This window comes from Sarcophilus harrisii, chromosome 3 (assembly GCF_902635505.1).
Source record: "Sarcophilus harrisii chromosome 3, mSarHar1.11, whole genome shotgun sequence".
Lineage (NCBI taxonomy): Eukaryota > Metazoa > Chordata > Mammalia > Dasyuromorphia > Dasyuridae > Sarcophilus > Sarcophilus harrisii.
The window spans coordinates 9,246,309-9,274,097 of record NC_045428.1 but is presented as its reverse complement, the minus strand read 5'-3'; the positions used below and the strand labels follow the sequence as shown (position 1 = coordinate 9,274,097).

At 50.5% G+C, this 27,789-nt stretch overlaps 1 protein-coding gene across 1 annotated transcript; it reads left to right on the top strand.

Moving 5' to 3' along the window:
- Window positions 1-15,378: 15,378 nt before the first annotated feature.
- Window positions 15,379-26,481, top strand: ING5 (inhibitor of growth family member 5). The gene is made up of 8 exons (XM_031957452.1): window positions 15,379-15,474; window positions 18,494-18,565; window positions 20,060-20,226; window positions 21,169-21,280; window positions 21,377-21,470; window positions 21,929-22,064; window positions 22,148-22,209; window positions 22,740-26,481. The coding sequence occupies exons 1-8, from the start codon at window positions 15,438-15,440 to the stop codon at window positions 22,780-22,782; spliced, it is 723 nt and encodes a 240-aa protein (XP_031813312.1). The 5' UTR covers window positions 15,379-15,437; the 3' UTR covers window positions 22,783-26,481.
- The last annotated feature ends 1,308 nt before the right edge of the window (window positions 26,482-27,789 follow it).

Genomic DNA, 27,789 nt, shown 5'->3' with positions numbered 1-27,789 from the left:
GGTAGCCATTCCTTGTCTGCTGGCTGGCACCTTGGAGATGACCCTGTGCCCGGCTGCTTCAGGGACACATGAAGGGCTCTCTCCCAAATGGAGACCAAATGGGTTCTAGAGTGAGTGAGGGTCGCCCCAGGGCCAGGGCTCTTTCCCCAGTGACCACAGGGGATCACACAGCCCTTTGTGAGACTGAGCTGGGGCACTGAGACTCCCCCATCAGGTGATTTAGTCACTCTAAAGTTGTGGTGGGCTTACAAGTCTCCTCATTTATGACTTAGAATGGGAGGTCTTTTGTCCTGGCTTATCAGGGCCGAGCGTTAGCCCAGGGCCCTCTATAATTCTTATCTGTTAATTGGCCCTGCCTCTCCTTGGGGGAGGGAGGGGCCCTTTCCTGAGAGATCCTAGTAAAATTCCTTTCTGTTTTTACCCTGGGAAATCCTGATTTGATTTATTTGAGCCGGTGGTCTTGTCCCTGTCTTGTCTTGGGCAGCCTGTGAATGTCGGGAGAACTTCCCTGCGTCCAGGGTCAAGTGACCCAAAAAGGAGAGACTGGAGACAAAATGAAAACCACATTGAATCCGAGGCAGTTCCTGAGTGTTTGGGATTGGATGGCAGACAGTGGGGAAACTTTCCTAAACGGGATCTTAAGGGGTAAGTGAGACCCTTGAGGGCACAGGCTCTGGACAGGAAAGGACTTTTGGGGTGACTCCCCTGAATTGGATGTGGGAGAGGGAAAAGTCTTGTCCAATATTCAAAATGGGAGGACTCGGACAAAAGTCTTCCTCTGTGAAAAAGAACACAGAAGGACAAAAAGTATCATTACTCTGTATGGGGAAGACGATCCCAGGGCTGATTGAGTAGGTCCCACTTAAATCTGTTGGCAAAAGAGCTTTCTGTGTGTCCCTGTGACTTCTGTGTGTGTGTCTGCTTTGCATTCTGCCTTCTGTGTTCAAAGCTGAGGGAGAGCTGAGGAGTCAGCCCCTCTTGTGGTTTGGAAAAGCTCAGGCTGAGTTTGGAAAAATAAAATCCTTAACTGATGTATACAGAAAAGTTAGTGAGAAAGCTTAAGTCTGTGTGAATGAGAAGAGCTTAGACTGAAAGAGATTAGAGAGTGTGAGAACTTTGGGGAAAATGGAAAAGCAGTAATTAAAAAAAAGTTATTAATGAAATGAAAAACGACATTTCTGTGGACCCAGAACTGCAGAAATAGTTGTTGTAGAACTGTTAAAAACATTTTAGCAGATTCTGGCGTTTTGGGGAATAAGTTTTAAATTGTTTGGCTCGATCGGGCTAAATTGAGTTGGTCTCTTGTGTTTTTAAGTAGGTCTAATTTACATGATTAAAAGCCTTCTGAGGGAAACTGCTGAAAAGGGAAAAAAAAAAAAAACACAACCTGCTCTCTCGGGGTTTTTCCGGGCTTTTCAGGTTTGTGGAATCTAGCTTGGTAGGGAGGTAGCCCTGGCTGACCTGGATTCTTCTGGGTGGCATCTTTGACTTGGGCCCCTCCCCACTATTTCTGGCAAAGACAAGTGAGACAGCCACTGGCCGCAGACCTGTAGCCGCACACCAGGGTCCAAATTTCTTTGACTCTTCCAGTCTGTCGATTTTTTTCAGGCCCTGTGGTCAGACTTGAAAGGACAGTTTTTTGCTGCCTTAAATTTTGGGATTGTGTGTGTTTACATTGGCATTCTGATTCTGCAATTGTAGGGGATAATTACTGTGCTAAAATTGTAAACTTGTTTATTCTGGTATAAGGATTTAGAAATGCTTGCGTTGATATTGAAGTGTTGCTACTAGAAATTTATGTCTGTATTTGATTTGCTTTGAAGTGAAAGATTTTGGTTCTCTAGGAACTTACCTGAAGAAATCACATTTGTATCTCCTAACTAGATGAAATATATTTAAGTTACTATGTTGCTGGTTAAATGGAATATTGGGTAATTTGTAAAAATTGCGTGAGTTGTGCTGGCCCAGCTCAATATGTGGCATAAATTGTGTGAAATTTGATTTGATCCAAAGCTTTTTAGAATATTAATCTTTGTCTTGTTTTTTCCCTTTAACAAAGAAGTAAAAGCAAGGCGATTTGGTGAATGGGGATGTGTGTAATTGCAGAACAAATTGTTTCTGAAAGTGTATAATATATCTAAAGATAAATAGGAAGTATTGGGATGTCCCTCCACAGGAGGGAAACCTGGCTCCAAGATATTTAGGTTAGATTTTAATGAAATGACACTAATGGGGAAACTGAGATAGAGGGGGATAGGTGGAAGCTTTCCCCAAATTCTGTGCTAAGAGGGATTAGTGGAATAACATTGGAACAAATTGTACCTAAGTATAGAGTGGTAGAGATGATTGATTCTGATAAAGGAACATATTTTACTTATATTATTATATTTACATATTTTAAGGTTTTATCAGAAAAAATGGGGAAGGGTTGTAAATTAAGCAGCAATTCCATACACCTGAACCTTTGCTCTCATCTGGGAGATTGCAAAGAATGAATCAGATTCTTAAGAAACTGGTTACTAAATTGATGTTGACTAAATTGCCTTGGACCAAATCTTTACTTAGTGCTTTGTTAAAGAATTAGAACTGTTCCCAGAACTGACCTGGGACTTTACTCATATGAGTGAGTTATTTTATTTGGGAGGAGAAAGGAAAAGACCCTCTTTTGAAACAAAGGATAATTTTTTTTTTTTAATAAAGCTTTTTAAAACATATGCACAGATAATTTGACAACACTGGCCCGACAACACTGACCCTTGCCTAGCCTTATGTTTCAGATTTTCTCCTCTTTCCCCCAACCCCCTTCCCTAGAAGGCAAGCAATTCAATATATGTTAAACATGTTAAAATATATGTTAAATCTAATATGTATAAACATACTTATACAATTCTCTTGCTGCACAAGAGAAATCAGATCAAAAAAAGAAAATAAATGAGTAAGAAAAGAAAATGCAAGCAAATAACAAACAAAAAGTTATTTGCTTTTATTTTGTTTTCTTATTCATTTCTTGTTCATTACAGTGAGAATGTGATGTTGTGGTCCATGTTCATTTCCCATAGTTCTCTCTTTGGGGGCAGATGGCTCTCTCCAGCACAAGATCATTGGAACTGGTCTGAACCATCTCATTGTTGAAGAGGGCCACGTCCATCAGAACTGATCCTCATATAGTATTGTTGAAATGTACAAAGATCTGGTTCTGCTCACTTCACTCAGCCTCAGTCAGTGTAAGTCTCTCTAGGCCTCTAAATCCTGGAAGAAGGGAAGTGGGAAGGACCTTAGTAGATATTACAGATGACTGGGATTACGGTCTGGAGGCTGACCTGTGGAGGACCTCAAGGATTGACTATTAAAGAAAGCTTGACAACTGATTTTGCAATTAGAAATGTTTTGGTGAGAGATGGGAATGTTTGTGCTTAGAGGAATTTTAACAATATTCGTGTTGTGTCTGTTGTTTATATTTCCAAAAAGTCTAAAGGGTCTCCTCGATTGGAAGAAGTTGAATTAACATTTTTTTTTAGAATGAAGAAACCATTAATGTTAATTCTAATAAGGTTCTTTTATGTGAAATGAGGATATTCTACATTCTGTATGAGTTTTAATTGGTTGTATTGAGTCTGATAGATGATCAAACCACCTGAAGGGAATATGTCACAAGCTCTCAGAAGAATGGGATCCTGAATTGTTACAGGGGGAAGTTAGCATCTGGGCAAGGGTTGGGAGGACCTTGGCCTCTGTCAAGGTGGGATCCTTCTGGCTCAGTTTCTCGGTGATGTTCTTTTGAATAAGAGCTCACCTGATTATTCCTGAGTCTGGCTTAAGGTGGAATTGGTATTATATGATCAATTGAAAACAGGGACAATAACCTGAGGTAAAATGGAGTTCAGGATGCTTTATCCTTAGATCTGAAGGACCTGTTTTGATGATGTGGTTATTATAACCTAAAGTGGGTGTGTATTGGCTCTGTTACTAGACACCTATGTTTGTTTGTTGCTGCCTTTTGTGGCAGCATCTTTATTGGGAAAGGTTACCTACTCCAATTATGGGGGACATCACCGGTTGGGATGATAGGTGGCCCTGCCACCTGAGCCCAAGAAGATGTCTGTGGAAGGCTCTTGGGGGGGCCCAGCGCTTCCCAATCTGTATTTCCAAGGTGATTAGAATGAAGGGCCAGGAAGGGAGGAAATGTCTGGGTGATTTCATAGTTAATATTCCCATGAGAAAAGAGTGTTTCCAGGAGAAAATATTATTGCTTTGTAAAAGATCTAACCCAAGACATCAGAAATTTAGCACATGTTCTGATTCAAACTTAGATCTCCCTTTTAACACCTCTTGAGGGTCTGGGTTTGGAGGAGCCTCCAACAGGCTCTATGGTTTCTCCTGATAGTCCCCTGTATGATGGATGCAACTTGTCACCAGTAGGGTTCGGAAAATGTGCTCAGAATCATTAAGATGGAAGGCACAGTCATGGGATTGATGGGTGGGGCTCAAGAGACAAGATTAGGTATTGGATCCTGGGAGGATGGGTCAGACCCTAAAAATGAAGTCCACCAGGAAGAAATATAAGCTTTCAACTGATGAAAGGGGGGGTGGGGGATTGAGCTGTGGAAGCTGTCCCACAAGATGGAGACAGTGATGTAAACACTGAGTGAGGGTTGGCTGAGCCCCAGGGCCAGGGCTCTTTCTCCAGAAACCATGTGGGACCACATGGCCCTTTGTGAGACTAAGCTGGGGCACCGAAACTCCCCCATCAGGTGATTTCGGCATCCTAAAGATGTGGTTGGGTTTTTCCTCATTTATGACTTAGAATGGGAGGTCATTTGTCCTGGCTAATCAGGGCCAAGGTCCAGCCTACAGGGAGGGTCAGCCCAGAGCCCTCTATAATTCTTGTCGGTTAACTGGGCCCTGCCTCTCCTTGCCTGACTCTTTTTCTCTCGAGATTGTAATAAAATTCCTTTCTGCTTTTCTCTTGAGAAATCTCCTTGATTTATCTGAGCCGGTGTCTCGTCCCACACAAAATAGGACTTGACAATCCATAATGGTCTTTCGGTCCTTCCTGCACCCTAGGAACTGGTGCTGGGTCAGTGCAAAGGAGAGAAAACTTGGTTGGTTCTCTGGTCTCATCTCCCGGGTCGTGTAAAAATTAAATTGGAGAAAGGAAACCCACAGGGCAGTCGGAGATGAAGGTCAGCTCCCCCAAAGAATGTGAGAATTGAAGCTCCTGGGACAGGGAGTGGGCTCTGTGATGGGGCTGCTGGCTGAGATTTGGAGTCCCCAGCTTTCCCCCCTTCTCCTCCCCTTCTAGAATGGAAGCTCCCTGGGGTGGGGGGGGGGAGTGGGCTAAGTGGGAAACACCCTATCCTGTTAAGCATTTGGCAGCCTCTGACTACCTGGGTTTTTAGAAAGCCCAGCCCCTGGGAAAGGAGCTCCATGCAAAGGTTAGGGAATAAACGGGGGGCTGCCCCTTGCTCGCATGCATCTGTCTCTCTCTGAAATGATGTTGGGTGTCAGAATGTATGTCCTTTCTCATGAGAAAGAAACCTTTTGCGTCTTCAGACTCGGGTTGTTTCAGGCATCGACAGCGTCCCACACGGCAGCAAGGAGCACTTTGATTCAAGTCCATCAAGTGGTTGAGCAGGTAACAAGGGGAGCCTTCCCCTTTTTAGGCTTCCTTTCTTGTACCAAGAACTCCAGGATTAGCTGATGAAGCAGAAAAGGTTTAGTTTACCTTCCAATGAAGGTAGATCCAGCTTTGAAACTCCAAAGGCAGCACTTAAGTCCCTTCCCTGCTTCCCCATTAATTGGGTGTCACAGGACATGAATCTCTACTGAATCTCTACATGAATCCCATAGCCAGGCCCTGCCTCCATTCTAGAAGGGGGAAGGGGAAGGGAAGGGGGCAAAGAACAAAAGATGCTTTTCTCATCTTAGAGCCTGGCCTTTGATTAAAATCCATCCCTGCCCCTTAGGAGCTTCCATTCTTTCAGAGGTCAGGCCTCCATCCTTGATTATTCTTGGTTGTCCTTGTAAGGTTCAGTTTTCTAATTTAAGTTTGATTTCTTGAATTTGATTTTCATAACTGTGGAAACCAAAATGCCCATTGTTTCTCATGCTTTCCTAAGTAGGTTAATGAATGAACCTACTTCATTAGCCACAAATAGAGATATCCAGGCTTCTGGTGTATTGTTCCTCCTTTCAAGGAGGGGATCACAGCCGTCCAGAGACAAGTAGACTGGGTCTAAAAGAGGCCGGGCAGGGCAAAGTCCTCAGCCTCACTCCCCAGAGGCGGGCTGGAGTCCCGGCTCAGTGGCCTGTCAGTCTGGGGACAGTCCTGCTAGGAGGGGATTGCCCTCGTGAGTCCAAGAGAACTAAGTTCTGGGCCCAAAGGATAGAACTGGTGATTGGTGAGGGAAGCAGCTTTGGAGAGAGAACCACTGATGGAAGGATTGGCCCAGGCTTGGCTTGTGTCACCTAGAGAAGTAGCTGGAGTTGTTTGGACAATAAGAGCCAAGGTGGAAATGTACATCACCTAAGCAGAAGTCCCATAACGCCCTTTATGTTCTGATGAGGTTAAAGACTATTTTATTTATTTTTTTTTTTTTAAAGCTTTTTATTCTCAAAACATGCATAGATAATTTTTCAACATTGACCTTTCCAAAATCTTGTGTTCCAAATTTTCCCTTTTCTCCCCACTCTCTTCTCTAGATGTCAGTAATCCAATATATGTTAAACATGTTAAAATATGTGTTAAATCTAATATTTGCGTACGTATTTGCACAGTAATCTTGCTGCACAAGAAAAATTAAATTAAAAAAAGTGAGAAAGAAAAGCAAACAATAAAAAGCTGTGGTCCCCACTGGGTCCCCACAGTCCTTTCTCTGGGTGTAGGTGACTCTTCATCACAAGATCATTGGGACTGGCCTGAATCACCTTTCTGTTGAAAAGAGCCATGTCCAACAGAACTGATCGTCAGATAGTCTTTTTGTTGCTGTGTACCATGATCTGGTTCTGCTCACTTCCCTCAGCATCCTTTCCTGTCAGTCTCTCCAGGCCTCTCTGGAATCCTGCTGCTGATTGTTTCTCATAGAACAATAATATTCCATGACATGCATTTATCACAACTTATTCGGCCATTCCCCCACTGATGGGCATCCCCTCAGTTTCCAGTTTCTGGCCACTACAAATATGGCCGCCACAAACAATTTCCCACCTTTAAAATCTCTTTGGGATAGAAGCCCAGTAGTAACACTGCTGGGTCAAAGGGTCTGCGCCGTTTGGTAACTTTTTGGTCAGAGTTCCAAACTGCTCTCCTGAATGGCTGGATCAGTTCACAACTCCACCAACAATGCATCAGTGTCCCAGTTTTTCTGCCTCCTCTCCAACATTCATCATTATTTTTTCCTGTCATCTTAGCCACTCTGACAAGTGAGAGGTGATTTGGAACACTCTTTCATATGACTAGAGATGGTTTCACTTTCTTCATCTGAAAATTATCTGTAACAGCCATTAAAAACTAAGCCACTGAATCCTGCTTTAAGTTGTGCCATTGCGCGTTTGTGAGACATTTGTGCCTTAGTGTTTCTTTTGTACATGGGCATTAAATGCCTCCTTGGTCCACACTGGACACCCAGGACCTTTTTTACCTTCCCTTTTTGGGGGAAAAGGAGAAAAGCACTGTGCATTAGCCCTTTAGATCAGTTACCTTGGAGGCTAATCTGTGAACACATGGCCTCCAGGCTGATGCTCAGAACCCTCAAGAAAGAAAACACTAAGAGAAAAAGGCAGCCAGGGGCTGGGGCAGCCTTGACCCACTGGAGTCCATTCTTCCTGTGGGGGGAAGCACAACCCATCCCTCTTACACCTTTCTCATGACATGGATTCTATGTGTGAGTGCAAGAAAGACTGAGTGGGAAAGTCATTGATTCCTTTGATTAGTTTGAATCTCTAATACATATTCTGAAATATATAGAGTCCCAAAGCAGGTGTCTAGAACTGGCTTCAAATCTAGGCTCTCACATTGTGAGAAATGGATGGGCATTTATTTGGTCTCCACAGTTAAGAAAATTGGAGAAATGAAACTTAAATGAAAATTAAATTTGTGAAACAGACAGCAAAGAAGAATCAAGGGGGGCTTTATAATCCCCCCAAAGAAAGGAAGAATGGAAGCTCCTTGGGGGCAGTGTGGAGATTTAAATTGAATAATTTCTGTAACATCCAATTAATGGGGAATCGGGAGGACTTGTGCTTCAGGATGAGAAATAAAATGCTCCCTTTGGAGTTTCAAAGATGTCTCTACTCACTTAAGTTCCCATCCTTGCAAAAATGTAAAATAAATTTTTCTGGGATTCATCAGTGAGTAGTGGGGTTCTCGGTAAGATATTTTATTACTTAACATATTTAGTGGCTCTGCCCCCTTGGGCAAGGATATTTTTCTTTTCCTTTTTAAATAGTATATTTTTGCAAATACATGCAAAGATAGCTTTCAACATCCACCGGGGATACCACCTCACACTTCTCAGATAAGCCAAGATGACAGGAAAAGATAATGATGAATTTTGGAGGGGATGTGGGAAAACTGGGACACTGATGCATTGTTGGTGGAGTTGTGAATACATCAGCCATTCTGGAGAGCAGTTTGGAACCATGCCCAGAGGGCACTTAAACTGTGCCTACCCTTTGGCCCAACAGTACTGTTGAGGGATAAAACACCCCAACAACGTTTTGGGGTCCCCAGGTCGGTGTCACAGGTGAAAATGTGCAAGCTCAGTCTCCAAGTTAAGGGGCAAAAGATTTATTGTGCGGATAACACTGGGCTAAGTTCCAACAGGGATTTGCAAAGGACCCATGGGAGAAGGTAGATTTGTAGGACAGAGTGGATCAGAACTTCCTGTTACTTATTTGTGGACTGTGTGGCTTGCAGAGAGGTTTGGGGGGTGGTCTGTTCACCATTGCTCAGGAACTTGGTTATCTGTCTGGCAGCCGGCAATGTTTGTCCCACTATTCTAAGGCCAGCAGACTTGGGAATCATTGACAGACAGAACAAAAGCACTCTTAGGCCGAGGGCCTCCCGATCCCTAAAATCTAAGGCAGGAAATATTACATTCCTAGGCCAGACTTTTACAATCATTGACACATGGATTGCCAGAACAATAGCACTCCGAGGCCCGGCACCTGGGGATCACAGGTTCCAAAACCAGAGGATTTTAGAATCGCGGAGAGATTGTTAGAACAGAAGCACCCCAAGGTCAGGGGCACCTCCCTAGTGCTGTCTCCCCCAGAAGCTTCACTCCTTCACTGCCATTACCCGGTCTGTGTCCCAAGGAAATCATAAAGGAGGGAAAAGGACCCACACGGGTAGTAACAAAGAACTGGAAAATGAGCAGATGCCCATCAGTGGGGGAACGGCTGAACCAGTTGTGGTATATGAAGGCCATGGAATACTGTTGTTCAATATTAGCTTTGGGCAAGTAGCCTCATCTTCTTCATCTGTAAAATGGGTCTAGGGGATTAAGCCTTAAATCCCTCAATCCCATAGTCTATGGTCGCAAACATGGAGGTTTTTAGCTGACTACTCAAGGACGGAATTAATTTTCTCCAAATTTAAGCAGGCAGAGATAGACAGTAGATGGAGAGAGAACATTTACTCACCTTTTACTATGTGCCAGATGCTGTGCTGGGCCTGGGACACAAGTGGAAGCCAGCAAGAAAGTCCTTGCCCTCGAGGGTCTTGTGTTTTAAAGGAGGAAGACTGTACAAAAGGAGTGCTGGATGCCTGGGGTGGGTCAGAGAACTGGAGCTGGGCACGTTAAGGCGAACTGGCAGAGATGCCAGGAAAAAGACTGGAGGGAAGAGGGAGGGGAAGAGATGAGAGAAGAGGAAAGGAAAGGAGAGGGGAAGGGGGGGGGGGAAGGAGAGGAAAGGAGAAGGGAAGCAAAGAGAGGAAGGAGGAGAGCAGAATGCTGTTATCCATTATCCACTTCTACGTTCTGACCCTGGGTATCTTTGGCTGTGCCCCATGTCTGGAAAGTTCTCCCTCCTTACCTCAGCCTCTTGCCTTCCCTGGCTTCCTTTAAGTAAACCCCTATATTCTACTGGGAGCCTTCTGGACCCCTCTTCCCTCCGGCTCTTCCCTCTCTTGCTTTATTCTCATAGACCTATTTGCACCTGTGTTTGCCTGTTGTCCTTCCCCATTTGACAGGGAGCCCCTTGAGGGCGGGGACTGTCTTTTATTATTTTTTTGGTACCCCCAGTTCTTCACTCAGGGCCTGGCCCAGAGCAGGTACCATTAAATGCTTACTGAGTGATCCACCATCCTAAGAATGAGCCAACTCGTGATAGTTTGCCATCACTTTGGAAAGCGAGGATTAGGGTCCGACTCTAACCCTAAATGCCTCCCGGCTCCCTCTCCCTGGGATTTTTGCTTGAATTTTGGGGTTCTGTGCTATGTGATACTTTTGTCAATGACGTGAATGAAAATATAGAAACTTGCTTAATTTGTAGAGAAAACAAAAGTGGGGAGAGAGAATGGAGAGAGACAGAGACAGAAGAGAGAGGGAAGAAGGGAGGGAGAGAAAGAGTGGGAGAAAGGGAGGGAGACAGATAGACACAGGATGTGAATGAGAAAGAGACAGAAAAGGAGGGGAGAGGGATCCGAGAGACAGAGGAGAGGGAAGGAGGGAGGAAGAGAAAAAGAGATGGAGAAAGAGTGTTAACTCTGAGGGACAGAATCAGGATATAAAAAGATCTCAACAGATTAAAACCTGGGCAAAAGGAATCAAATGAAATTTCCTAAGGACAGAGTCTTCTTGGGCAAAGTTGGACCAAAAAAGGATCCCCTGTGTGTCCCTGACCAGGTCCCCAGCACCTGTTGGGACTGACCTGCAGGCGGCTGTAGGAAAACCCTGAGTCCCCGAGACTGAGTGGAGGGTTTGCAGAGATCTGGCTCTGGCTGAGCCCGTGGGGCGCCTCAGGGAGCTTTTGCCCTCGTGGTGAGGGGGAGTCCAGGGGGACTTGGCTGTCCCTGAGAGGAGGCAGAAGCTGGGGGTGCTCCGTCAGTGAGAAGGGCTCTCTTGGCTCAGGCTTGGGGCGGACTCCTCTTGAGGGGCCGGCAGCTGGGCTGTGGCTGTCTGGGGACCGGAGGGCATCTTCTGGGGTCCGAAGGGGCAGAGCAGGAACTCTGTGCTGAGAGGCACGTTTCAGCTTGATACAAACCTAAATAAAACTTGGCCCCCAAGTGTCCATGGGAATGGTGGGAGACCTGATACACCTGCCATTTGCGTCTTTATTCAAGGTCCCTTAAAGAAGCTAATGCCCCCAAGACGCCCACTGTTAGCCCTCCGGCCACCTCTGAACCACACGGCCTGCCCTCCAGCCGCCATCCCCCCTCCCGGCCCCCTCCCACCTTTACAGGACACCGCTTTGACCTTGGGAGGATTTCCCGTTTTCTGGCCCGGCCTCCCCAGTGGGCGCCCTCCCCTTACTCCGCATTATTTTGCAGGTGCCTGGAAACCCCCTGAGGACAGGGACCCCTTGGCTGGCTTGCATAAGACTCTTCCTAAGGGAAGCCTGCCGGGCCCCGGTGCCTGCTGGGACTGGGAGGTCTGGCCCGAAGGGTGGGGACTGGGGGCTCAGCCAGAGCCACTTGCTCTGCATCCTCCCACCCCTCACCCCATCTCGGGGACTTGGGGTTTTCCTACAGCCGCCTGCAGGTCAGTCCCAACGGTGCTGGGGGCCCGGTCAGGGATACATGAGGGACCCTTTTGGGTCCAATTCTTGCCCAACTTTTGCAATTGGAGACTCTTTTTCCTTAGGAAAGTTCATTTGCTTCATCTTGCCCGTGTCCATCTGGAGAGCAGGGCCCGGGGGGGCCTTCCCCTGGCACCATGGGCAGCAGGGCCGGGCATGAGCTCCTCAGAGCTCTGCTTCCCGGGAGATCCAAGGCAATGTACAAGGGAGTTTCCTTTTTGAAAATCATGGACTCTCCCTCAGGTGGTGGAGAAAATAGATGTGGGGAAAGTGGAAGTCTGAGCCCTTCCCCCGCCCAAGAGACCTTTTGTCCTGTTAAAGAAGGCTTTTAATCTTGTTTCTTCTAATCCACATCTGGGGCTGCCCCGTCTTGCCCCTTTCCGGCTCTCTCTTTGTTTGAGCCTCCGGGGTGCCACGTGGGAGGGGGCGACCTTTCCTGGCCCCGGCGGGAACCTCAGCCCGAGAAAAGAGAACGTTCTCTCCAACTGGGGCCTGGGGCCATCCTGACCCCAGGAACATCCTCGCTGCCCCTCCCAGGGCACAGTAACACTGATGACCCGAATGCTACTTCCCTTTGTATCCCTGGAACTGGATGCAGTGTTAGCCTAGAAGAAATGCTCAATAAATGCTGTTCCATCCATCCATCTCTCTCTTTTCCTCTCTCTGTCTGTCTCTGTCTCTTTCTCTGTTCTCTCTGTTTCCCTCTCTGTCTGTCACTTTTTTCTCTCTGTCTCTGTCTTTTCCCCTCTCTGTCTCTGCTCTCTCTTTGCCTCTGTTTTACTCCGTCACCGTCTCTCTCTTTCCCTCTCTCTGCCTGTCTCTCTGTGCCTCTGGTCTGTTTCTGTCACTGTCGCTTTCTCTTTCCCTCTGTCTGTCTCTCTCTCTTTGCCTCTGTCTCTTTCTCTCTTTCCCTTTCTCTCTCTGTCTCTCTCTTTCTCTGTTTTCTCTCTGCCTTTGATCTGTTTCTGTCACTGTCTCTCTTTCCCTCTCTGTCTCTGTTTTCTCTTTGCCTCTGTATCTGTCACTCTCTCTTTCCCTCTCTGTTTGTCTGTCTCTCTTTTCTCTCTGCCTCTGGTCTGTTTCTGTCACTGTCTCTTTTTCCCTCTCTTGGTCTCTGTCACTCTCTCTCTCTCTCTGTTCCCCCCCCACCTCCCCTCTCTCTTTCTCTGTTTTCTCTCTGCCTCTGGTCTGTCTCTGTCTCTCTTTGCCTCTGTCTCTGTCATTGTTTCTCTCTCTTTTCCTCTCTTGGTCTCTGTCTTTTCCCCTCTCTGTCTCTCTTTCTCTGTCTCTGTTCTCTTTTTGCCTCTGGTCTCTTTCTGTCACAGTCTCTTTTTCCCTCTCTTGGTCTCTGTCTCTCTCTGTGTCTCTGTCTTTTCCTTTCTCTCTCTTTCCCTGTCACTGTCTGTTTTCTCTCTGCCTCTGGTCTGTCTCTATCGCTCTCCCTCTGTCTGTCTCTTTTGTCTCTGTCTCTGTCACTCTCTCTTTTTCTTTCTCCCTTTCTCTCTCTCTCTCTCTTTTTCTTTCTCTCCCTCTCTGTCTCCATTATCATCTATCCAACTATCACTATTTGTCCAGCCTCTGAGACTGATCTACTAGAGAAAAGAGTAACTTTATTTGAAATCTCTGATAAGAGAACTGTTGGTCCTCATAGTTATTTGGGGGGAGGGGGAGAGAACAGTTTCCGGCATTAGTCTCTCATCCCCTCCAGTCATTTCCAAGTGTAATCTCCAATTCCCTTCTCGGGTCTCTGGGGCCTGGCTATAGACTCATTTTTTGGCTCTTTCTCTTTAGCCTTTGAAAATTAGATTAAGGATGGAATTGAGCTAAAAGTAGTTGAACTGGGCCACTGCATTCAGTCTGGGAAAGGTACTAGTAATAGTAATGATGATGATGATTGACTTTTTATGGCATTTTAGGAGAGCAAAGAGCTTTAAAAAGTCTAATCTCAGCCAACAAGCGTTTATGCAGCCCCTGCATGTGCCAGGCCCTGTGCCATCCCGGGAGGCAGGGGCGATTGCCAGCAGCACCTACGGTTGAAATAAGCTGATCTCACACACACGGTGCCGGTGGCTGGATCCGAACCTGGTTCCTGATTTCGGTCGCGGGCCGCAGCCGCTGTACCGACCGCCTGGGTTTGCACTTTTATTAAGAAAAACAAACCTCAGATTTTTCTCTCCCAACATGATTCATGAAGAAATGTATATTTTACAAGTTAGTGTGTGTGTGTAACCAGAAAAAATCAATTAGAAAAAGAAAAACAAACCTCCGTGTCCCACAGAAACGCCTTGAATACTCGGGGCTGGGTGGACCCAGGGCTCTCCCAGGGACCGTTGGGGGGGAGATCACAGTTACCCACCGAGGGCCCATCGGGCCCAGTCTCCGGGAGCTCTTGGACCCCCAGTCAGACTCCCCCTGGGGAGGGGGTTCCTCCCCAGGCCAGCGATGAGGGGGCAGCCACGGTCCCCAAGGGCCAGGGGGCCTCCGGCCCTGCCGCTCAGTGGGCTCCCTGTGAGCCCTTCCTTCTCTGGGTCCCCTCAGCACCTAGAGCCTGGCGCACAGGGGGAGCCTAAAGGATGCTGTGGCCGGACTGGGGGCGGGGGCGGGGGGCGTCTCTGCCAATCCGGGCGCTCCTGGGAGTCCTGCTCTGGATCCGAGCTTTCAGGCCGCAGTGGCGCTGACCCGCTGACCCAGAGCGGGCTGTGACCGGCGGCCAGAACCACCTTCCTCCCCCCTCCTTCCTGCGCCAGCCCCGGGGACACGCATGGGAGGGTCCCCGACCTCCCCCGGCCTGTGGGCAGTGCCCGAGGGAGCGCCAGGGGTGCCCGGCCAGCCTGCGGGCCAAGCCTGGGGAAGGAGGCCGGGGGGAGGGGGGGGGCTGCCTACAGGGTCGGCCGGTCTGACTCCTGACCCCGGGGGCGCCCCCGAGCCCCCCCTCACTGAAGGCGCAGGAAAGGCGCCGACCGCGGGCCTGGTGTCGGGCAGGGGAGGCAGGAGACAAAGCTGAGGGGCTGCCCCCCCAGGACCGGGGGACCTTCCTATCTGGCGGACAGAGGGGCTCCCTCTTGTACTTTGCCCCCGGCAATCACTCCGAAAGGCGCGTCTCTCGGGCATGAAAGTAGAGCAGAGCATCCTGGTGATTGGGGTCCGCGCCTCGGGGCCCCCTCCGCACCAGGGGGCGCTGCCTCCTCCCGCCCCCCAGCCCGGGTCTCCCCGCCCTGTCAGTGTGCCTCAGTGTCCCCCTCCGCACCAGGGGGCGCTGCCCCCGCGCTCCCTCCAGCTCTCCCACTAGAGGGGCTATTTCGGGCACGTGCAGCCCGCTGCCAGGTACTGGTGACTTGGGGGGAGGGGGCCGGGGCCAAGCCTGGAGTCCCCCAGGCAGGAGCGTGCGCGGCTGGGCTCCCCGCCCCCGCTCCAGGCAGGCGGGCAGGGTTCGCCCGGCTCGCTCCGCTCGGCTCTTCCCGGAGCCCGCGCGCCCCTCCCCGGCCATGCCCGAGCACCGCGGGGTGCCGCCTGCTAGGGGGCGGGGCTTCCCCGGCGCCGAGCACGCCGGCCAATCAGCAGGCGCCCCTCATGAATAGGGAATGAGGCTGCGGCGGCCCGACAGCGAGGCCGCCCCGCCCCCTCGCTCTCGCGCCCGCGCGCTCGCTCGCGCCCACCCTCGCCCACACACGCGCCGCCGGGGCCGCAGGACGAAGATGGCGACCGCCATGTACTTGGAGCACTACCTGGACAGTGAGTCCGCTTCCCGCCCGGACCAGGGACGGGGTCGGGGCCGGGGCCGGCCGGCGGGGCGCCCCGCCTCGCGCCGCTGGGGCCTCGCGGAGCCTCGCGGCAGGGGCGGCGGTCCGGGCTCGGGAAGGCGGGGGCTCGCGGGGAAGAGTGGCCTCGGAGCGGGAGGGGGCCGGGGGGAGGGGCGGGGGGCGGCCGCGGGGGCGCGCGGGAGGGGAGGGGCGGCCGCGGGGGCGCGCGCGCGGGAGGCGGGAGGGCGGGCTCGGCGGGAATTAAGATGTGCGTCACCGTCCCGCGAGGGGAGGGAGGGCGAGAGAGGGTGGGAGGCGGAGCGAAGCAAGATGACGCGAAGCGGAGGCGTGTCCCGCTGCCACTATGGCGATCCTGGCGATTCGGGCGGCGTTATCGGGTGCGGGGCACGCCCCTGACGCGGCCTCCGGGAAGTCGCCCCGCCCCCGGCAGCTTCTGGCGTCCCCTGGCGAGCAGAGAGAGCTCTGAGTCAAGATGGCCAGAGTGCATCTGTGGATCTGGAGCCCGGGGATGTGCTAGGTGGAGGAGGGGCCGGTGGTTAGAGCTAGAGCTGGAGGGGGAGTGTGATGGGTGTGACGGAGGTAGAGCTGGCAGAACGTTCTAGGCTTCCACCGTCTAGAACTCTCGGGGCTCCGGAGCTGGGCTTCCCGGGCCGCTGGGGGGCGCTGTGTGGCCGGGAGCCAGTCGGGCGCCTGCTGCCGTCTCCTGCACTAAGTCCTCACAGCGCCCCCTCCCTGCCCTCCGTGGGAGGCGGGGTTTGGAGCCGGGGCCCCTTCCCCCCGCCCCTCCTGGCCCCGCCCTTGTTAGAGCCTCAAACACTGCTGGGTCCGGCCAGGGGTGGGCGCCCTTGTGCCCTGGGGAGGATTTAGATTCTGACACCCCGGGAATCCCCCCAGGCAGCGCTGCTCCCTCTCCTGGGCTCAGCTCGCAGCTCCACCAACAATGCATCGGTGCCCCCGTCTCCCACGCGCCTCATTATCTTTCCCTTTGCACTTCTCTGGCCAGCGGTGCCTGGGGTTAGCCCAGGGCCCGGCAGGAGCAGGAGGCGCATAAGCGCTTGTTCCCCCTCCTCACCCCCTCCCAATTCTTTTCCGAGTGCAGCCCCCGCGGTGGGGAGGGCGGGGGCGGGGCGGGAGGGGCTGGCCTTGGCATGCGGCCCCGCCCCTTCCCTGCCAGAAGCCCCGCAGCCTCCTTTTATTTTTTTTTTTTTATTTTAATGCTTTTCAAGTCTTTTTTATTTTTTATTTATTTAACAGCCTTTTATTTACAGGACATATGCATGGGTAACTTTACAGCATTAACAATTGCCAAACCTTTTGTTCCAATTTTTCACCTCTTACCCCCCACCCCCTCCCCTAGATGGCAGGATGACCAGTAGATGTTAAGTACATTAAAATATAACTTAGCTACACAATAAGTATACCTGACCAAACCGTTATTTTGCTGTAGAAAAAGAATCAGACTCTGAAATATTGTACAATTATCCTGTGAAGGAAATCAAAAATGCAGGTGGGCATAGATATAGGGATTGGGAATTCAATGTAATGGTTTTTAGTCATCTCCCAGAGTTCTTTTTCTGGGCATAGCTGGTTCAGTTCATTACTGCTCCATTAGAAATGATTTGGTTGATCTCGTTGCTGAGGATGGCCTGATCCATCAGGACTGGTCATCATCTAGTATTGTTGTTGAAGTATATAATGATCTCCTGGTCCTGCTCGTTTCACTCAGCATCAGTTCGTGTAAGTCTCTCCAGGCCTCTCTGAAATCATCCCGCTGGTCATTTCTTACAGAACAATCATTCTATAACATTTCGTAGACCACAATTTATTCAGCCATTCTCCAATTAATGGGCATCCCCTCAGTTTCCAGTTTCTAGCCCCTACAAAAAAGCCCTGCAGCCTCTTGCTGGGGGCCGTGGGGGGCAGCCCTCCGGAAGGCGACTTCGGAGGCCGCTCTGCTGGGCTGGGGCAGGGCCCGCCCTGGGGAAGCAACCGTTCCGCAGGGATGAAGGAGCCCGCGGCCTCGCCCAGCTCGGAGCCGCCCACGATTTCCTGGCCTGTCGCCAGGATCCGACTCTGGCCAAGTCTGGCTCTCGGTCAGTCCGGAGGTCCGGAAGCTGGGGAGCAGTGAGGGAGCAAGAAGCAGGGGCGCCCAGCGGCCTGCAGCGGCCCGGGGCGGCACCCTCACAGCGAAGGCACTTTTGTCCGGGGTGTGGCCTCAGGGCTTAGTCTTCAGGGGTTCCTGGGGCCTGAACGCGCCTCAGCCCCCGGAGCCGGCCCAGGCATGAGCTGGACCCGACCGAGTCCTGGGACTTCGCAGCTCAGGTGCGAGCAGGCGCCCGGGGCAGCAGCAGCTGGGGTGGGGGCAGCAGCAGGAGCAGCAGCAGGGGCCAGGGCAGCAGCCACCCGGGCAGGGGGGCTTCTCGGCCTCCCCAGAGGGAGCGCTGGGCTCCTGCGGCTTCCCGGGAGACAGAGCTGGGCGGCTTCTCTCCCCGTCTGTGTCTCCCTCACATCAAGTGCCTGGGAGGTCCCTGGGCCCGGAGAATGTCCCCCCCCGCATCTACCCGACGGCAGCAGCCAGGCCGTAGCTTTGGCTTCGGTCCCTCCAGAAGCGTCGGGGACAAAGCTCCATCTGCCTCCCCCCGGGGAGGTTCAGTTCTCTTAATCAGTTTTGGTTCAGACCTCGTCTTCATCTCCCGTTTCTGCCCTCCGTCCCTTTCATCTTTGTGCATTCTGGGCAGACCTTTTCTTGGCCGCGTTGGTGTTTGGAAACCTCATATTCTTTTATCAATGAAAGGAGAGATTTCAGTCCATTGAAAACGTAGAGGCAAGAAAACATTGTGGTCCTGGTGAACTCTCCCCTCGTGCGCCACCTCTCCCTTCCCTCCGTGAAAGCCAGGGCCCTTTGTTTTCTGAGCTGGCAGCATCTCCCGGGCGGGCTTCGGACTACGCTTTGGCAAACCATTTATGCGCTTGATCCCTTTGTGTTTCAGGTATTGAAAACCTTCCATGTGAACTCCAAAGGAATTTCCAGCTGATGCGGGAACTGGATCAGAGAACAGAAGGTGTGTGCAGGTACTCCGGGAAGCAGCCAGGAAAGAGGGACCCTCAGCCGCCTGCTTCTGAGCTCTCTCCCAGGGGCAGGGAGCGTTTGACCGGTGCCCTGCGGAGGGCCCAGTGAGCTCCTGAGGGGCAGGGAAGGTGAAACCTCACAGGTCACCAGCAAGTTCGGTGCAAATGCTGGCGAGGAGGCTGGGGAAGTTTTTACCTTTTGCCTTAATTTAACTTCTTTTTACCCTAGTCCCAAATCTTAGTCATTTGATATTGTCAGAACTTAGGTGACTCTGTGTAGCATGGAGGTGATTGGTACCATGTGGCAATTAGTAGCAATCTGGGTGACTAGTACATAGGTGACTGAGAGAGTTGCGATTCGTGCCCACGGTGCTTGGGGGCTGCCCAGAGTGACAGTGGGCAGAGTTTGTGACTTTAAAGTTATCAGTCACTCATTTGATGACTCCCATGGGTCAGCCAGGTTCTGTGATAGACAGGCCATGGGGATACAGGAACAAAGGGGATTGGTCCTGACCTCAAGGGGCATGCGTTCTATTGGGGTGATGAGCTCTATGAGGGTCCCAAGGCTTAAGTGATAGGAAGAATTCATATGGCGATAAGGGAAGTGTGTGTGTGTGTGTGTGTGTGTGTGTGTGTGTGTGTGTGTGTGTGTCTGTGTCTGTCTGTCTGTTTGGGGGGGGGGGTTGTTCCTAAAATAGTAAATATTTTGAGGATATTTTATAAATAAATTTGTGGATACTTCTGTTCAACCCTTCAGTGTGTAACCAGAATCGTGAACAGTAAGAGTATAATGAAAAACGATTGAGCTGAGATGATTTAAAAAAAAAAAATTTTGATAGCATTTTATTTTTCAAATACTCGTAAAGATAGTTTTCATTATTTTATTCTGTAAGATTTTGTGTTCCAAATTTTTTCTTCCTTCTCCCTGTCTTCCCCCAAGACAGCAAGTAATCTGTTATATGTGTAATATGTTCAATTCATTTAAACATATTTATTTACCTTTTTGTCATGTTTGAAAAATCAAACCAAAAGGGAGGAAAAACCATGAGAAAGAGAAAGCAAACAAACAAAAAGGTGAAAATATTATGCCTTGATCCACATTCAGTCGCCATAGTTCTCTCTCTAGAAGTGACTGGCATTTTCCATCCCAAGTTCAGTGGAATAGCTTTGAATCAGCTCATTGTCGAATCGGCCACGTCTGTCCCAGTCAGTCATCACATTATCTTGTTTCCCGTGTTCTCCTGTTTCTGGTCACCTTCCTCAGTGTAAGATACAAAGATGTGAGGAAGGTTCTGAATACTGAAAATATGTAGTACATTTTTATTTTCTCTGGGACATCAAGGAGCAGTGACGACCATATTGCTTCAGAGCTGGCTGGCAGAGGACAGCCGGGGTGGGAACAAGCCCCAGAGTGCCCAGGATCCCGGCTCTCCACTTGACTGAGAGCCAGCCTTCACGCCAGTGGTCCCTTGCCATTTCTTTGTTAGATAAGAAGGCAGAGATTGACATCTTGGCAGCCGAGTATATCTCCACGGTGAAGAACCTGTCCCCAGAGCAGCGTGTGGAGCACCTGCAGAAGATACAGAATGCTTACAGTAAATGCAAGGAGTACAGCGATGACAAGGTGCAGCTGGCCATGCAGACCTATGAGATGGTGAGGGTTTGCGCTGGCCCTTCCTCAGCACACCGTTCATCGGGGAGGGGGATGCCGAGACTGCCCTGAAGGGCCCTTAAAAGAGGGGGCAGGGAAACTTCCTGCCCTGGGAGCGTTAGTTCTGGGGTTTGTGTTTTGTTTTTGTTGCCTTTCTTGCCCTTAGCTTTCACATGACTTGATCCACACATCAAGAAATACCCAACTTAATCTGAATTAAATGTGCTCTTTCACTTTTCCTTAGATCTTTTCAGTAGCTTCTGACTCTTGTTCAGATCATTACATATGAGTAGTTTTTTTTTAACATTCTTTCTAAATGATCATTCCATTTAGTTTGTGGCAACGCCCCTCATTCTCTTGACTGTGCTGTGAAGTTGGGCACTCCTGGCACCAGGTTAAAATCACAGGGCATTTCTCAAAGCCATTGCCGTGGAGGCCCCCAAAGGCCTGGGCCCCGTTGGTCTCCTTGTGCTCATCTCTCAGGTGCTCTTCATTTTAAATGGCTTTGATTTGGGGTCTGTGGTGCCTTCAGTGCCCAGCCTGCCCTCCTCGGAGGCCCCGGGGCAGTTCACATTCTGTCATTTTTATAGCCTCTGGTCTTCCCGGTTTTGGACTTTTTTTTAGACTCCTCACTAGCCTGGCTCACCTCTTGCATCTGCTTCCAGGGGCCCCTGCTTGTTCCCCTGCTGGTTGTAGCCATATAAGAAAGGTCCCAGTAACGGAAACAGGCCTCACTTATGGACTTGGCAATAGTGGACTTACATACAGATGGTCACTTATACTCCAGAGGCTTGGCCTGGTGAACAGAGAGCAAGTCACAGGGACAGGAGGGGACCTGGGTTAGTTGGAGGCGTCATGGGTCCATGTGGGCCTGGCGCAGTACGCCCTGACCTGTCTCCTGCTGTGGGACTCCCGAGTGACCTCTGTGTGGGCTCTCGTCTGCAGGTGGACAAACACATCCGCCGCCTTGACGCGGACCTTGCACGCTTTGAAGCTGATCTGAAGGAGAAGATGGAGGGCAGTGACCTGGAGAGCTCCGGAGGAAGAGGCCTGAAAAGTATGCCCTTGGATACCAGTCATGCCCCCCGGGTTGTCAGCCATGCATTCAGAGCCCACCGCCCTTGGTGACCATGTGTGTGATGTTCTCTTTCAGAAGGCCGGGGCCAGAAGGAGAAGAGAGGCTCCCGGGGTCGTGGGAGACGCACCTCGGAGGAGGACACTCCGAAGAAGAAAAAGCTCAAAGGAGGGTAAGATTTGGACCAGCTCCCCCTGCCCAGGGGTCTGGCGCCCATCGGGGTGTTTCTGTCCTTGGGGTCAGTGGGGCCATATGAACTTGACAAGCTTGGAGCTTTGCAGAAGCTCCGTGCTGGGCAGGAAGAGGAGCTGACGGGGAAGCTGAGAGCAATGAAATGGCATCTCTGATGGGCGTGGGGAGGGGAGGCGCAGGCTGAAGGTTGTGGCCAACCGGTGGCTTGGTCAGGCAGATTTGGACTGAGCTGTGTGGCCAGACCTTAGCTCAGGGTTGTGGTCAGCATGGAAGGTCGCTGGGTCTGAGGTTGGTTCCTTGGGCCTGACCTGGGGTTCCTTGGCCCTGACTTTGGGCTCTGCGGGCATTGGGTTTTGTGGACCTTGGGCTCCTTGGGCCTCACCTGGGGTTCCGCGGGTCTCACTTTGGCTCCTTGGGCCCTGCTCTGTGTCTGTGCAGGTCGGAGTTTGCTGAGACCATCCTCTCTGTGCACCCTTCGGACGTCCTGGACATGCCTGTGGATCCCAACGAGCCGACCTACTGCCTGTGCCACCAGGTGTCCTATGGAGAGATGATTGGCTGTGACAATCCAGATGTGAGTAGCGGGGGGACGCCGAGGAGGGGCTGGGGGGCTGGGGGCGGACACTAACAGCTGGCCCCTCCCTTCTCTCCTGACAGTGTCCCATAGAGTGGTTTCACTTTGCTTGTGTGGATCTCACCACGAAGCCCAAAGGAAAGTGGTGAGTGGGGTGGGGGGGCGGAGGGGACAGCCTGCTGGCAGGTGCCCAGTTTGCCCAGGCCCCTGGGAGGCCGTGTCCTTCCAGTTTCATACCAGGTTTGGAAGTGTGCAGGTTTGGGTCCCAGGTGTCCCAGAGCAGCGGTAGTTGGAGGTCAGGCTCGGCTGGAGAGGCAACGTGGCCTTGTGGTCAGTGCTGGGCTGGAGCCACCAGAGTTGGACCTTCTGTTTCCAGCTTTCTGACTAATGCTTAATTGCCTGTGTCCCATGTTGCATTGCTGCCCATCAGATGATTGCAGATTCCTCACTCCTGGCCAAGTCCGATTGCCTTCCCACCTGGGATGTCACAGGCGGGGGCGGGACACTTCTGGGAGAGGGCTGAGGCCTTGGGGGATGGGAGGAGGTTGCTGGGCTGGCTGTGCCCGGCTCTGTGCTGCTGTGGGACCTTTGCCTGGGGCCGGCAGGGGCAGACATGCACGCCCTCTGGTGGCCCCTCCCCAGAGCGGCTTGTGATGGCACCTCGTCTCTCGGCAGGTTCTGTCCACGCTGTGTTCAGGAGAAGAGGAAGAAGAAGTAAGGATGACTCCGGAGGAGCGGTCACTACTTCCCTCCCTCCTTCCCGTTGTAATAGCTTATCTTTATTTTTAAACTACCTTCTTGTTTTGGTCTGGTACTGATTATCCACTGGCCAGTTGTAATTCTTGGTATTTCAGAACAAAAAGCAGAAACCAGCTCTCTCCTCCGGGGAGAGACTCCTGTAGGTCACTGTGTCACAGGGACTTTGTTTTCCTCCTTCTTTATGTGGATTTCCCGATAGCACTGAACCCGGCAGTCCCACTTTTGTGATTCACATGGGGTATTTGCTAAATAGGCGTCAGGAAATGTGGGACTGCCACAAGGAAGAAGTCCACGGCCATGAGATGACCGCCCCCGTTGGTACCCTGGTGCCCGCCATCGCCCCTCGGTAGAGGTGGTGGAGGAGCCCTGGGTCCCAGACGGCGAGGGCGCCCCTCCCCACTGGCCACTTCCCCCTGTGTATGAGACGCGTGTGTCCGTAGGGCTGGGGCAGCCTCCTTGACAAGGCCTCGGCTCCCGTTGTGAATCCAGTGACTGTGTTTACTTGTGGTAAGAGCCTGTGCCTGCCTGCTACGGGTTCAAGGGCTCTTACCATTAGGAAGTGATTTCTGCTTTATTGTGCACTGCCCTGTTTGTTTGAATTTCCACTCCTTCCCTCTCTCCGGGGCCGACGCGCCCATTCCAGAGCACAATGGGTTTCCATTGGCATGAGGCTCTCAGAGCTGCTGATGGCCCGTTCCTCTGGAAGTTCCTCAAGTTTTTACTGTGAAGACAAGCTTAGTGTTTTAGCATGAAGATAGTGGGGTCTGATGTGTTTTATGAAGTGAAAGTCCAGTCTGCTAAGACCTGGTTTTATATCTGATTTATGTTGCACACTGTTAGAGCTATGAGATAAGAAGCTGTATCTGAGGGAATACTCTCCGATGACGTGTGGATTCTCGTAATTCGGCCCCAGTTTGGAAAGGAAGCTGGTGGCCTGGGTAGACTTTTTACTTGATCAGCGTTCACCACAAACCAATGTTAGAGGATCCTTTTCGTGGGATTTTAGATGAGTAGTTTAGTGTCATGACATTAACTTTGCTTTTTTTGAGATTCCTAGATAGACAGTGTTGGAATTCTGATAATTCTCTGAGCATCCCAGAAATCCCTTAGCATGCAACTAAAGGAATTAAAAAGAGAACAGTAGGGGAGGGGCGACAAATGTGCTTTCTGTCGATCTAATCAAGGACTAAAATTCTAACTATGAGAAGATGCTGCTTTTGTTGTCTGTAGAATGAGGGTATTTGAAAAAATGCTCTACTTTCCAGTTTTCCAGCGATTTCATTCTAAGATGGGTGAGAGATGAGGGCGATCAGGACCGTGGCCGGCCTCTATCACCCAGCTTAGTTCCAGTGGGCGAAAGGCTGTCAAAAGGCGATGCCTTCATTGGTCGTCGGCCAAGTGGAGCTGAGTGTTCTGAGAGCTCGCCCCTCCTCCTCTGCAGCCAGGCTGGTTTCTGTTGGGAACCTTGTGCTTCCGACAGAAAGCCATGCTGAGGTTGTGGGGTTTAAGTCATTGAATCGTGGTGTTTACATTCAGAATTTTCGTTCCTTTTCAAGTTTTAGGTTTTAGGCTTGAGCACCTCTGATTCTTGGGAAGTGGCTGGGGCAAAGGCCTGACTGGCCGTCCTTTCCTTCTGGTAAGGGGCAGACAGCCATTCACCCTCTTCCTTGAGTCATTGAATGCTTTATCCGCTCTCTTCAGTTGCTGTTGAAAAGCAGGGAAAAAAGTTGTAGAAATTATGGGGAAAATATTTTTCTAGATTTTCTTCCCAGGATGTAATAATGAATATATAAGTACAGGAAATTGGCAAGAAGAGAATTTCTGCCGATTCCTTAGTAGCCAATTTAATAACATATTTCTTTGGTCTCTGGCCACATGGAAGATGTTTTGCTCATCAGTGTAGGATTTGGGGAACTTATTAGTCATCACCTGGGGGCTTGTGATCTCATGAGAAAGGGATTGATTCCCACTCTTGGAGCCTCCGCCACCCGTGGAGGTGTTTGGTGAGATGCCTCTCCTTATTGTCCTGTCCTCTGTGGCCCTTTGCCTCCAGGATTCTGCTTTGCATTTGAAATAATGCCACCAAAACGTGAGGAACACGACTTTGGAACAAATGGACAGAGAGGGACAGTGAAAAGGCCCCTCAGTAGTCTCTGAATCCAGATTCCATGGGTCTGACCAATGTGATTGGGCGGGGTGGGTGGGTGGGTGGGTAGATAAATCTGATCCCAGGGAGTGTGCCTGCACCTGCAGCATTCCCCCATCCTTCTTAGTCCTCCAAGTTTGGACCTAGCTTGATTTTGGGGTCAAGACATTTAAGCCTGTCCCCAAACCTGACCTATGGTCTTGTCTGCCATTGGAACTGGCCCCTTCTCCTTTAAGCTGGGAAGAAGAGCTTTGCCCAGGGCTGCCTTTGAAGGTATGGGCTGAGTTGGGAATGGTAGAGGATGGGGGCTGGGTCTTACTTAATCTTTGGCTCTCCCCCCAGCACCTAGCACAGTTCCCTCCCTGCACATGCTTAGTGCTCAGTGTTTGTTGATTGAAATGAATGAGTTTTGAATGTCCCAAGACTATTTAATCCCACAGTTTATGACACTGTATATGAGCCAGGTATAATGTATTATTCATATTTTTTTTGTGCTTACTTGCAAGTAAAACTAGAGTCTATTCAGAAGAAAAGTCAGAACATTTCAGGAGTTGATTTTCCCTTCCTTGATGCTTAGATTATTAGATTTAGCATTTTAGAGCAATTCTGTTGTCTTCTGGGAGAAAACATGCTGCATTTTAAAGACTTTTAAAGTGTTTGTTTCATCGGGTCCCATAAACCTGTGTGTTTGCCTGTAGTGAAATTGCTGGCTGGAGCAAGTCCCTTAGAAACTGCGCCCTTGAAGGCAGGCCGGAGCTCCTGAATCTAGAGTGCAAAGCTGGGGCTCCAGCAGTGGGGCTCAGGACTGTCTTGTAGCGCAAGCCCCAGGGGCTTCTCTTTAGCAGTGACGCTAGAGAAAAGGGACCATTTCCCTGTCAGTCATAGGCTTAAACTTCCTTTTTTTTCTTTTTTTAAACTTTCTCCCATGACCCCTCTGAACGGATCATGTGTTTGGCACTGGAGCGAGGGCAATTTAATCTTATCTGGTGATAAAGCTGGCCCGAGAGCAGCGTTCTCTGGATTTGGCAGCGTCTGCTCCACATGGTGGGGGGGAGGGAGGGTTGAGGGTGGTAGTGGGTAGGGACTTGGGTTTTCTTTTTTTTCTTTTAAACAAAATGAAGAATTTTGATTCTGGGCATCGGAAAGTTTTGAGGTTTCCTAGGTTTTGGGTGTTCCAGTGTTTGCTGTTCATCACCTTTGCTGAAAGGGATTGAAAAACTGGGGGTATCTAAGATTGTTCTAATTCACGTAAGGTTACAAAGATGTTTTTTCACGTACGTGTATATTTGTCTTCAGCTTTACCACATTTCATCCAAAAAGATGATGATGCAGCTTTAACATGAATGTTACATTTTATTTTCAAAGGAAATATGTTCCCTTTGTAAATGGAAGAGAATATTGTAAATCTTTTTATTAAAAATAATGTAAAGATGTATATCTGTATTTTTGGATCATGTTATAGATAATGGATATATTGTTTAATAAATAAAATATTTTTGGGAACAAAACCAAGTTTGAGAGCACATCGTTTCAGGAGCTGGGGCAAAGTTTTAAGGCTGGATCCCAAGGTTACACATTTCCCATGGGTGATTAAGGGATGGGCACTCCCTCCTGCATAGGCCTTGGTCTTAGAGCCAGGTGCTTGGGCTGTCCAGGGCCCACCCTTGACTCATGAGGAGTTGTGGATAAGAGCTTTCATTTGAATCTCTGGGCCTCTGACTTTTTTGCTCCGTTCACGGTGGCCATTTGGAAGGAATGGTACTTTGAGTCAGCCTTCCTTGCCTCTAGGAGTGGGAAAAGGCGGCATCCGGTGCTGTCCAACCCAACTGCAGACGACCAAGGCCACCAGTTGTGCAGAAGCATCCCCGGGAGCCACACAGTGCCTCAGAACACACAATGAGCTCTGCTCTGTTGCCCGGTTTTGTCGCCTGTCTCTCAGCTTTGTTTTAATTCGGTTTTGCCAGCACCTGGGGGCAGCCTCAGACCCAGGCAGGGTTAGACCTCGCTTATTCAGACAGGCCTCACCCCTGTGGAAAGGCAAGGCCTTGTGAAAGCCCCACGGAAGTGAGGGGAGGTCACAGGAACCCCAGGACCTTGGACCCACAGTCCTATTTGAAGCCGAACATTGATGGGTGGTTTTATTTTCAGGTGTCCTGCATGCTCGGTCCTCTGTCCTGTGTCTCTGTAAGTGTCCTGCAGGCTCAGTCCTCGGTCCTGCTTTTCAGGTGTCCTGCAGGCTCTGTCCTCTATCCTTCCCTGGTCCTCTGTCCTGGGTGCTGCTTTTCTGTAAGCGTCCTGCAGGCTCGGTCCTCTGTCCTGTGTCTCTGTAAGCGTCCTGCAGGCTCGGTCCTCGGTCCTGTGTCTCTGTAAGCGTCCTGCAGGCTCGGTCCTCGGTCCTGCTTTTCAGGTGTCCTGCAGACTCTGTCCTCTATCCTTCCCTGGCCCTCTGTCCTGGGTGCTGCTTTTCTGTAAGCGTCCTGCAGGCTCGGTCCTCCGTCCTGTGTCTCTGTAAGCGTCCTGCAGGCTCGGTCCTCGGTCTTGTGTCTCTGTAAGCGTCCTGCAGGCTCAGTCCTCAGTCCTGCTTTTCAGGTGTCCTGCAGGCTCTGTCCTCTATCCTTCCCTGGCCCTCTGTCCTGGGTGCTGCTTTTCTGTAAGCGTCCTGTAGGCTCGGTCCTCCGTCCTGTGTCTCTGTAAGCGTCCTGCAGGCTCGGTCCTCCGTCCTGTGTCTCTGTAAGCGTCCTGCAGGCTCGGTCCTCCGTCCTGTGTCTCTGTAAGCGTCCTGCAGGCTCGGTCCTCCGTCCTGTGTCTCTGTAAGCGTCC

Excerpts from the sequence above, each read along its gene's own strand:
- ING5 (XM_031957452.1), top strand. The coding sequence starts at position 15,438 with ATGGCGACCGCCATGTACTTGGAGCACTACCTGGACA. Across the intron at positions 15,475-18,493 it reads CTTGGAGCACTACCTGGACA|GTATTGAAAACCTTCCATGT; the intron begins GTGAGTCCGCTT and ends TTTGTGTTTCAG. Across the intron at positions 20,227-21,168 it reads CCATGCAGACCTATGAGATG|GTGGACAAACACATCCGCCG; the intron begins GTGAGGGTTTGC and ends TCTCGTCTGCAG.